Below are 10,208 nucleotides of genomic sequence, written 5' to 3'. Positions count from 1 at the left end.
CGTCACGTAGAAGCCGCGCCCCCTTCCTCCGCTCCGCCTATCTCATCAGCGCGCCATCACCGAAATGCCCCGCCCCTCCCGAAGCCCCGCCCCCAAGGACACACGTGCTGTGCAGCGCAGCGCAGCCTTTATTCACTACAGCGGCGCCGCCAGCCGCTCCAGCTGCCACGGGTTGCGGCCGCTCAGGAAGCGCAGCTCCTCTTTGCCGTCCTCCGTGCGCGCTGCAAGAGAGAGGAGGCACTGAGAGGGGACAGGGGGAGACCCCGGGCTGCAGCCCCCAGCCAGTGAGGCGGGCACTCACCCTTGTCGTGCTGCAGCCAGCGGCAGTGGAGGTAGTATTGGTAGCAGCTCTCGAACTCAAGCTCGGTGTAGTTGGGCACCAGGATGGGGACAAAGGGATCCAGAGCATCGAACCCCTCCTGGAATTCCAAAGGGAACGAAGGTGCGTTTGAGCTCAAGGAAGAGGAGAGCATACATTGCAACCTTGGGGCTGAGCGCAGCTCCAAACTGAGGTTTTGTTTCCCAAGGAAAGGAGAGAAGAGGCCGTGGCTGCTCACCTTTCCCAGCAGCTCATGGGGCAGATGGGCAGAGCTGGGCTTGAAGAGGGAACCGGTCTGGCTGAGTGTTGTCACAACAGCACCCCCGTTCTGAAACAGAGGGGCAGAGCACACTGTGAGATGGACGCAGCTTCCAGGCAGCGTCCCATGGCAGCTCAGACTTCCAAAACGCTGCCTTGAGGAACAAGTGTAACTGAGGAATCCAAACAGTTCTCCTTAGTTCAACAAAATCATCAACTGCAACATCATTACCAGCCGGTGAATCCTGGGGTCTCAGGAAGTGAGTTACAAACTATACAAGGAAGGCATGGCTGCGTACAGAGCTGCTGTTACATTCTTACATCTGCTGCCAAACATCTGCCTGATGCTGACCCCAAGCAGCTGCACTGTGCTCTCCTTCACTGAAGGAGCAGTGAAACAGCTGCAGCTTCACACTTCTCAGCAGGAGCTTTAATCGACGCCTACAGTAAAGGGCCAAAACTCACCCAATTATTCATCATCATCTTCCTCAGGTTGTACACCAACGTCAGCTCCTCTGGAGAAACCTGGCAAAGAGGGGACGGTACAACTCCTGCTTGTCAGCAGTTTCTACGTGGGAATACATTCCCCCCCTTTAAATTACTTTGGAAGTATTATTTGTGTGCATCATTCAGGTGCATCCCTTCTTCGCTCTTTCTTAACCCTACTGAGCCCCAGTAACGCTACACAGAAGCCCCCAAACCTTCCCTGCCATCTGAACGTTGAATCTTTTCCCCATTGAGACAACTTCCCTCAGTTAAAACTGCCTGAAGCCCAGGCTGTATTCTGCACATCCCTCCAAGCTGGCAGAGCCAAACGTGCATTTCGGTGTGTATGACTTCACAGGAGGGGTCACTCCTGAACCTAAATTAAAACAGTGCGTCCCCCCTGCTCTCCACACACATTCACACTCTCTTCTTACAGGGCTTTTGTCTTCTTTCTTTAACGTTGTCCTTCCCCAGAGCGCATTGACTCCATCCACTGCCACCAGGACCCTGAAGGAACCCAGACAGCTCTGCTGCTTGATCTCCTTCAGCACCACCCCAACCGCGTCGCTGGCATTCTTCACTCGAGTTAAGCCCTTCCAGGAGGAAAAGGAACACAACTCAGGCTGTTCTCCTTAATGCAGGTTGCTGGGGCGCTGCCTGCCCTTCCGAAGGGGTGGGGAAGGTATGACAGACCTCTGAAGCAATCCCACTTTACAAAAGCAACGATGCAATGCTCTGATAGAAGCCGAGACGGAGCGAGGCAGCTCCTTACCTGCTCCACCACCTCTCCCAGCGGCCTGCCCTGCTCTGTGCTGTCTCGTTTGCTCCACACATATTTTTGTTGTGTTTTTATCTGCGTAAGAGAAAACAGCAATTAAACCAATGCGGTAATGCAAAGGCAGCCATTCCTACAGAGGGATTCATATTACTTCTTTTTAAAGAACTGCATTCTAGCAACGGAGAGGTTTTATGTGTGCAACGTGAGCGCATGCATCACCACACGAAGCGCTTCCCAGCGATGGGTGCACGCAGGCTTCACCTCGAGGTGCTGACAGAACAGAAGCACACACACGTGGTCCCAGAGAGGCCATCCTGCGGTGATGATCTCTCGTGGCTACAAACCAACAGCCTGGCAGCCCCTACAAACCTCCTTTAGGAAGCTCTCATTTGTGGTTCTGAAGTTCCGGAGCCAGAAGGACGCCTGCAGGGGCTGATCGAGCCTCTTCTTGTTGTAGGAGGATTGCATGAGCTCCTTGCAGTTCTTCACCCAAAGATGAGCTGCAAGCAAAGGAAAGCAGTTGCTATTTTCAGTCAAAATGTACAACGTGGCTGCATCCCTTGTCCTCATTCTGCTGCATTTACAAGAGGAGTCTGCCAGCACTGATGGACAAAGTCCTGTGAGGACAGAGGTGGCACAGACCCGTCATTTTCAGTGTGCTGCCCTAAAGCTCTGTATCTCCCATAGCAGTGACGGCTGTGTGTACCTGACACGGCCTTACCATCCGGGATGTGCAGCACCAGCCAGCCCTGCCGTGCGCAGAAGTGAACCACGTGGCACAGCGTCATGGTTTTCCCAGTTCCTCTCTCACCGTCTCCAACGCAGTCTGTCAAGGAAAATCTCCAACAAAAAGCTTCGGACGTAGCATGAAGCAGCTGTAAATTGTTTGGCAAAAAGAATAAAGGAAGCGCAAAGGTCGTAAAAGCCAGGATGGAGTTCCATCCGGCAGCAAAGCAAGGCTGAAGAATTCCTTCTCCCCACATTTCCCCCCTCTCTCAGGACTTCAGGGCTGCGATTCCCATTCCCTCGGTTGTGCTGACACCACCGTTGGTGGAGCTGTGCCCCAACAAGGACCATCAGCTTTGGGAACCTCTCCGGGTGACTCTGCTGACAGCAGATGAGGCAGAGGCAGCTCCTGAAGGACGAAGCACAGAGCTCAGCATGCAGCAAATATTTCTGCATTAGAAATAGTGTGGCCAGCAGGAGCAGAGAGGCGATTGTCCCCCTCTACTCAGCACTGGTGAGGCCGCACCTCGAGTGCTGTGTTCAGTTTTGGGCCCCTCACTACAAGAAAGACATCGAGGCCCTGGAACGTGTTCAAAGAAGGGCAATGAAATGGTGAGGGGTCTGGAGCACAAATCTTATGAGGAGCAGCTGAGGGAGCTGGGATTGTTCAGCATGGAGAAGAGGAGGCTCAGGGGAGACCTCACTGCACTGTACAACTTCCTGAAGGGAGGCTGTGGTGCAAGAGGGTCTGGCCTCTTCTCCCAGGCAAACAGTAGGACCTGAGGAAACGGCCAGAAGTTGTACCAGAGGAGGTTTAGGTTGGATATTAGGAGAAACTTTTTCTCCCAAAGGGTGGTCAGGCACTGCAATGGCTGCCCAGGGAGGTGGTGGAGTCGCCGTCCCTGGTGGTGTTCAAGAGGTGCCTGGATGAGGAGCTACGAGATGTGGTTTAGTGCTTGTGGTACTGATAGGAATGGGAGGGGGGTTGGACTGGATGATCTTGCAGGTCGTTTCCAACCTTGAGATTCTGTGATTCAGCAAAATGCTGCCCTCATGTGCTCACGTTCACCTGCCTGTGTTTAACCCGTGTTCCACCACCGAGCCGAGCGATAAAAGATACAAATCACGTATCTGACGACGGGGTGGGCGAAGTTGGAGTTCTTCAGGTATGTGAAAAGTTCCAGAGCAGGCTTTCGCACCATGATGCGGGCTTCTCTGAAGGTCTTGATCTGAGAACAGGACAAGAACAAGGAGCCACGCGTCAGCACACCGCAGCTCTTCCTAGCATCTCTGACTGGCACCATCAAAGGCCTTTCCTTCTGGCACCAGCAGAGGCAAATCAGCATTATGCCTCAGTCCATCAGAACATCTTTGCTGCTGCTTGATGCAATCATCTCGGAAGCACTCACACAAACGTGCTCTGATGCAGGCTTACCTGCTGCTGGAAACGAGGGGGCAGCCCATGTGGGAGAACAGCCTTCACCTCCTCCAGAGGAATGCTGTAATGCTGACCCTCGTGCTGCTCACTGTGCTTGGCCTGGGGAGGCAAAGAGCAAACTGCAACACTCTGAAGCCTGACTCCGTTCTGCACACAGGGATCACACAGGCAACACAAGGACCGGCTTACTGACAGGCAGAAGAACCACACAGTGAAGTCAGGCAGGAATTGTGGTATCAGAGAATTACTGCCAAAGGAAATCTCCAGCGCACCTGAGCTTGTGCACAAGCTGCTGTGTTTCACAGGCACTGCACCCTATGCTTTATGAAGTATCTAATCCTCTACTGCTCCACTTCTCCTCCTGATCACCAGCACACCTTAACGGCACTGTGATCGCCCTCAGAGTTGCCTGCTAGACTCAAATGTATTTTCTTTAAGCCCCTGGGTGGATAATTTCCCTGCTATCTATTATTTGAATAAGGAATGGTTTGACCAGCAGCTGTGTTTCTGCATGGCGCTGCTCCAGAGATCAGTTTTATTCTGTTTCATCACTGCTGCATAACCTCAGGCAAATTCCTTCACCCTCAGCTGCCACACCTGCAAAGTGCTTCCTACCTTTACCACCGTGTTTAAGTCACTCTGAGCTCTGCTAACAGAAAGGTATATCAAAAAAAAGCAAAGCCTCATTAAGAATTTAGCTTTCACCTGGCCTTCTTAATCCACTTTTAATGGGGTTTTACTGCGCACACGTAGGAGCCCAGTTGGAATGATGAGGTTTGCTGATGAAGCAACCCAGCGCCGCTCTGCTCCCCGCGCAGCCTGCAGTGCTGCACCTCGAGGAACCGAGCGGAGAAATGGAGATGCTGGTTGTCACCCAACATCAGGCACGTGAAGTCAGAATGCCAAAGCCAGTTGCCCAGCAACGTGGATTGGAGGCACAGGACAGCAGAGACAATTCTTGCCATCTGGACCCTTCTGTGCGATCTATAGAGACGCTCAGACCACGTGAGCGAGATCATCTGCATGCTGCTGTTTCCATAGAGACCCCTGAGGAATCAGTATTGAAAGACTCCAATTACAGAGGCAGCAGAAAAGCATCTCAAAGGCTTCTTCCATTCATTTATCCCACTTCATTTTGTGCTGGAGACGAAGAGCAGCGGGCTGGAATGATGCTGCAGAGCCACGCCGCGCTGAGGTTATCTGGGGTTTGCTTTTCATCCCCCCCTCACAGCCAATTTGGGGAGGTTAGTCAGGGAAGAAGAACCCCGGAGTCGAAATTAATGGTGTCTCATGACAAGCTAAGCCACATCTGAGCCCGTGCAATATATCAGTCTATTTCATCTGCGCAACGACAGAGGAGGAATCAATATTTGCTCCCGGGAGGATTTGAGGCAGCGGAGCAGCCCTGCCTTGCTTAAATCCAGGCCTTGTTTTAAACTGCACGGCCACAGCCTGCTTTCCTTTGGGCTGGGGGTCGCCACTTTCCTTTCTGTGGTGCCCAGAAGCCACCCCAGCAAGCCCTGCTGGCTCCACACACCCACAGATGGAATGTGGGCTCCTCTCCCTGGCAGCAGGGACTCACCGGGTCGCCCTCGTTGGTACAGAAAATCGCTCTTGGTTTTTCTGCTGGGATTCGGACATCCTGGCTGACAACAGAACTGAAGCAATCCTTGGCTGCCGCATGGAGAGCAAAGCCATGGTCCAACTGAGGAGAGAAAAGCACGATCAGACAACAGCACAGAGCAGAAGTCCCTGCAGTCAGAACTGGAATCTGCCCTTAGAATGGAAAACAACATGAAAAACCACGCTGCGCTTCTCCATGCCTGCTGTTAAACCGTTTCCATCCACTCCCCTCGCCCAGAGAGCCAAGCTGCTCCTCGCTGAGTTTCCTCTTGGAGACGTGGCTGTGCTGGGCCTCATTGCTGGGCCCTTCCCATAACATTTCTGCCCACGTTGATGAATAGCAGCGAGTGCCTTGATAACCCAAGCTGTAGTAGTCCATAACCAAGCTGTAATAATCCAGAACCACCTCAGTTATGGAGAGATTGGTGCAGAGCTGCCCACTGTTTGATATTTCTAATTGCAGTCCCCGCACCGATTTGTCCTGGCTGCGTCCCTGCATCCAGGCTCTTTCATTACAACACTGAGAAACTGAAACAGGCAGCTAAGCTGATTAGTTCTTCTCCCCATAGGCAGGCTGCTGAAGCACACCCATGAAGCCCAGCCAGCACAGCAAGAAAGAGAGGAGCAGGAGGACAAGCACTTTGTTATGTGATGGTGAAAGAAAACATGAGCGAAATGAGACGCGTTTGTCAATGAATACAACATTTGCACAGGCCAGAGGCTGGGACCAAAGCAAGCAAAACCCAAAGCCACCCTCCCTGTTACGGACTGGAACAGTTGCAGGCTCTGCCTATAAACAGAGGAGCGTTTTCCTGGTCTGTCTGCGTGGATGAGGGCGGTCAGAAACTGAAGGTCAGAGACAGGAACAGCTGCTTCCACTCCACGCTGCATGATGCAATTCTGCTGTCATCCCCATCCTCCTCTGGGGGCCATTTGAGCACCACAAGGTCAGAAGGAAACATCAGGTCAGGTTTTACCCCACAACCCACATTAACCACACCACGGGGTCTTCAATCAGTGCTTCAACACCTTTTTAAATACCATCAGTGTTTTGGTTTGTTTTTTTTCTCCTCCTTAAGTACAAATGATCAATTAGGACGTCTCGTTTGGCTACCCTTAATCCTCGGAGGTGACTTCATGCACAGCCTGGAGCAAGGCACAGGGATGTCCATTTAACAGCAGAGCACAGCATTGCCACCTGTTCACCAAAACACGTCGCTCCTAGCCCAGAATTCCAGCCCTTCTCGTTGTCTTCGAGCATCTCACCTCCTCAAACCTGCAGCAAAGCACGCAGCGTGAGCTCTGTTGGCTGGGGAGGAGAGGAAAGGTTACTGCCTTAGGGATGCCTTCATCTGGAGAACCACAGCTCTGTTCCACGGAATGAAAACGAACCAAGGCTTCACTTCAGGCTCAGCCCGTGGTTTTCTTTACGTGCATCTGGATGCAGCTCAAGAATTGGTTTGAGTGACGCTTAATGAAACCACTTTTGAAGAAGGGCCGCCTCAGACCAGCAGAAGTCAGGCTCCCTGTGCTACAAAAGCCAGCAGCTGCTAAGCTCTGCAGAATGAGCTCCTCTTGGCTTTGCACAGAATGCCAGAATCATAAGCGTGCTCCTCTGGGACTCACTGCAGAGCTCTGCACAACCCCACCATGCACCTGAAGTTCTCCCATCCCCACGTCATCCTTTAACACAGTTGATCCAAGCAACACGGAGAGGATTTCACATCTGTGGAAGGGCTGCAGTTTAACTCGGATCCCTGAAATGGCAGCAAAGCATCACGTGGTGCAGGGAGATTAATCATAAAGTCATGTGCCGTAAGGTGGAGCTGTTCCTACGTAGCTGGGTCTCCAGAAAGGGCTGCTTACAGGCTGCCATGATCAACACTGTGACACCAGAATCTTCCCTCTGGGAAGAAGGACTTACGCTCTTCCTCTTAGAGAGGCTCATAATCACTAATTCTAATGGAAAAGGCATTTAAAAGACAACAGCAAACCAAACAACCGCCATTCTTGACCACTGAGAAGTCATTCCAGGCTGCGATACGGATCGATCACGCTGTGCATGGCATAAGGAAGCTTTGCTGATAGCAGAGTGCTGCTGCACTGCTGGGCCAACGTTTCTGCACCCACCTGAAGCTCTGGGAAGCTCCCCTTCCCACCTGCAGCACAGGCTTTGGGAAGGGCTGGTTTTTTCCTTTTTCCTTTTCCAGCAGTGCAGAGCAAACAGATTCTTCACCTTCTGAGAAGCACCAGTAGTGAAGAAGGAGAACTCTTGCATTCTGTGCATTATGGGATGCCCAATTTCGGGCTTTTAACAGTTGTCCCATTCAAGCCCTCTGCCCAGGCACGCTCACACATTTGCTGTCTCACATTTATACCAAGGGAACAAAACACAGAAGGAAGAAAACAAACAAGCTGCCTCTCTTCCCATATAGGGAGACACCACATTTTCACACAATTGATGTGAGATGAGAGGAATTGCACTTCTTAGCACAAAATGGTTCGGGTTGGAAGGGAACTTAAGGATCATGAAGCTCCAACCCCCCACTATTCCATGCAGGGCCACCAACCTCCACATTTACCACCAGCCCAGGCTGCCCAGAAATTACTTTTGAACCATAGCAAGTCCCTAAAGGAGGATTTGTGAGGACCGAGGCCCCTTGGTGCCAGCAGTGTCAGGGAGTGCAGGGCTGCAGATGCCTCCAAGAACCCCAAGAAAGGATGCAGGGCTCCCCATCCCCATCTCTCTGCTGCTGCACCCTGTGCTCCACGTGGCCAAGCAGCACATCAAAGAAACACAGCATGGTTTGGGTTGGGAGCTCGGGGGTCCCAAAGCTGCGACCCCACAGCGCCCGCAAAGCCACCGACCTGCCCACGTTTCACAGCAGCCCAGGCTGCCCAGGGCCCCATCCAGCCTGGCCTCCAACCCCTCCAGCGATGGACGGGGCATCGCAGCCTCTCTGGGCAGCTGTTCAGCCCCTCACCGCTCTCCCAGCACACAACTTCCCTGACCCCCAGCCTCCAGCTGCCCTCCCTCCACTTCCAGCCATTCCCCTCGTCCTGCTGTCACGCTTATCATTCTGGGTCCCAGCAAAGGGTGAAGCAGCACCCTGCTGCCACTCTGCTTACCTTCAGAGGGCGGCAAATGAATCCTTTCACGCTTCTCAGCATTTTCTCTGCAGGGAAAGGAGGAGGCCGTTCAGTTTTCCTTGTTTTCTACATTTTCCCCCAGATCAGAAGCGCTGCTTCCCGGAGAGCTTAAATTCAGTCTGACACCACATCGCAGCGGCAGGGCTGACCCCAGCCAGCTCCATTGGCTACAGAGGTAAGAAGCACCACCGAGCAAAGCAGCGCCGGGCTGCACGGCACAGCCGTTACCGCCAGGGCCGCAGCTGCACACCAAGGAGCGACGATGAGGAAACTCTGCGTCCTTTCACCTCACAGCCCGCACAGCTCCGCTTCCCCAGATTTCCGAAGAATTTCACAGCCCGGCCGCACCCGCACCCCGCCGCTCCCCTCCCCTCAGCCCGAACCGCAGGTACGGAGCCTCCTCACGGCGGAGCCCGAAGGCGGCGTGCGGCCTGCAGGCCCGGGGCCGGCTCCCCTCAGGCCGGCACTCACCGACGCGCCGCGAGGATCCCCGCGAGAGCGGGCCGAGAGCGGGCCGAGCGCGGCACTACGGCTGCCGCGAAAGGACAAAAAACTCAGCGCGATCCAACCCGAGAGCTCCGGCCTCCTCGCGTTTTATCCCCCTCCCGCCCCCAGGCTGCTGGAGGGGGCGTGGCCTGGTGCGGTGGGTGTGGCCGCCGGAGGGGGCGGGGCCTGGCGCGGGGTGGGGGCGGGGCGCCGGGCGCTCGCTCGCGGTGGAGCAGAAGCCGCCGCCATTTTGGTTTCGCCGCCTCGGTCGGAGCAGGGCCGAAGCGGCGGCCGCTCGGTCCGGGTCCCGCCCTGGCTCCGTCCCCGAGGACGGCCGGGAGGATGCGGCGAGGAGGAGCCCGTCCTCGGTCCCGGCCGTGCTGTCGCTGACACGGTGAGGAGCGGGAGGGCGGGAGAGCGAGCGGGAGAGGGCGGCGGGCGGGGACTGGGGACCGCCTCGGGCCCGGAGCCCGGGGGGAGGGGAGCGGAGCGGAGCGGAGCGGGGCCGGGAGGGCCGCACCGCACCACACCGCACCGCGCCGCGCTGCACCGCATCGCAGCCCTCCCCGAGCGCTCGGGTGCGGCCTGCGGGATGCGATCCCGCCAACGGCGGCGGCTGCGGAGCTCTCCGGTCGGCGGAGCGGGGCCGTGCGCGGGCGGGGCGGGCGCTCCGTGACAGCCGGGAGGGGCGGAGGATCGCTGACAGCGGGAGGGGAGCGGCGGGCCGAGAGCTGAACCCGCTGACAGCGGCGCGGCCTGCAAAGGAGGCCCCGCTCCGGCCGGACCCGGCGCTGACAGCCGCCTTCAGAGCGGGGCGGAGCGGCGGCGGCACCGCGGGACCTCCGGGCGTTCCGATCCGCGGGGCTGTAGGGAAGTTTCCCGGTGAGGTTTTTTTTTGGGGCCTCCTTTGCAGGCCGCGCCGCTGTCAGCGGGTTCAGCTCTCG

General features: G+C 55.5%; 2 protein-coding genes across 3 annotated transcripts in view; one reads left to right on the top strand and one right to left on the bottom strand.

Annotated features, from left to right (window-relative positions):
- Positions 1-116: 116 nt before the first annotated feature.
- Positions 117-9,308, bottom strand: DAP3 (death associated protein 3). 2 transcript variants are annotated; one of them, XM_042838480.1, is made up of 13 exons: positions 9,250-9,308; positions 8,758-8,804; positions 5,588-5,710; positions 4,003-4,104; positions 3,688-3,796; positions 2,563-2,655; positions 2,211-2,341; positions 1,836-1,916; positions 1,498-1,656; positions 1,043-1,102; positions 558-647; positions 302-419; positions 117-221 (listed from the first exon to the last, which is right to left on the bottom strand). In XM_042838480.1, the coding sequence occupies exons 2-13, from the start codon at positions 8,797-8,799 to the stop codon at positions 136-138; spliced, it is 1,194 nt and encodes a 397-aa protein (XP_042694414.1). In that variant the 5' UTR covers positions 8,800-8,804; positions 9,250-9,308; the 3' UTR covers positions 117-135. The 2 variants fall into 2 exon arrangements, with proteins under 2 accessions (XP_042694414.1, XP_042694415.1); XM_042838481.1 differs by lacking the exon at positions 9,250-9,308 and adding an exon at positions 9,162-9,244.
- Positions 9,309-9,553: 245 nt separating this feature from the next.
- ASH1L (ASH1 like histone lysine methyltransferase) overlaps positions 9,554-10,208 on the top strand; it is a 38,978-nt gene continuing 38,323 nt past the window's right edge. Inside the window, exon 1 of the mRNA XM_042838482.1 lies at positions 9,554-9,658. The gene's annotated coding sequence lies outside the window, so the exon portion shown is untranslated. The remainder of the gene's footprint in view (positions 9,659-10,208) is intronic.

Source organism: Centrocercus urophasianus, unplaced genomic scaffold, assembly GCF_019232065.1.
Source record: "Centrocercus urophasianus isolate 14NV4802_14NV808 unplaced genomic scaffold, USGS_Curo_1.0 seq_806, whole genome shotgun sequence".
Taxonomy (NCBI): domain Eukaryota; kingdom Metazoa; phylum Chordata; class Aves; order Galliformes; family Phasianidae; genus Centrocercus; species Centrocercus urophasianus.
This window is presented reverse-complemented; position numbering and strand designations above follow the sequence as displayed.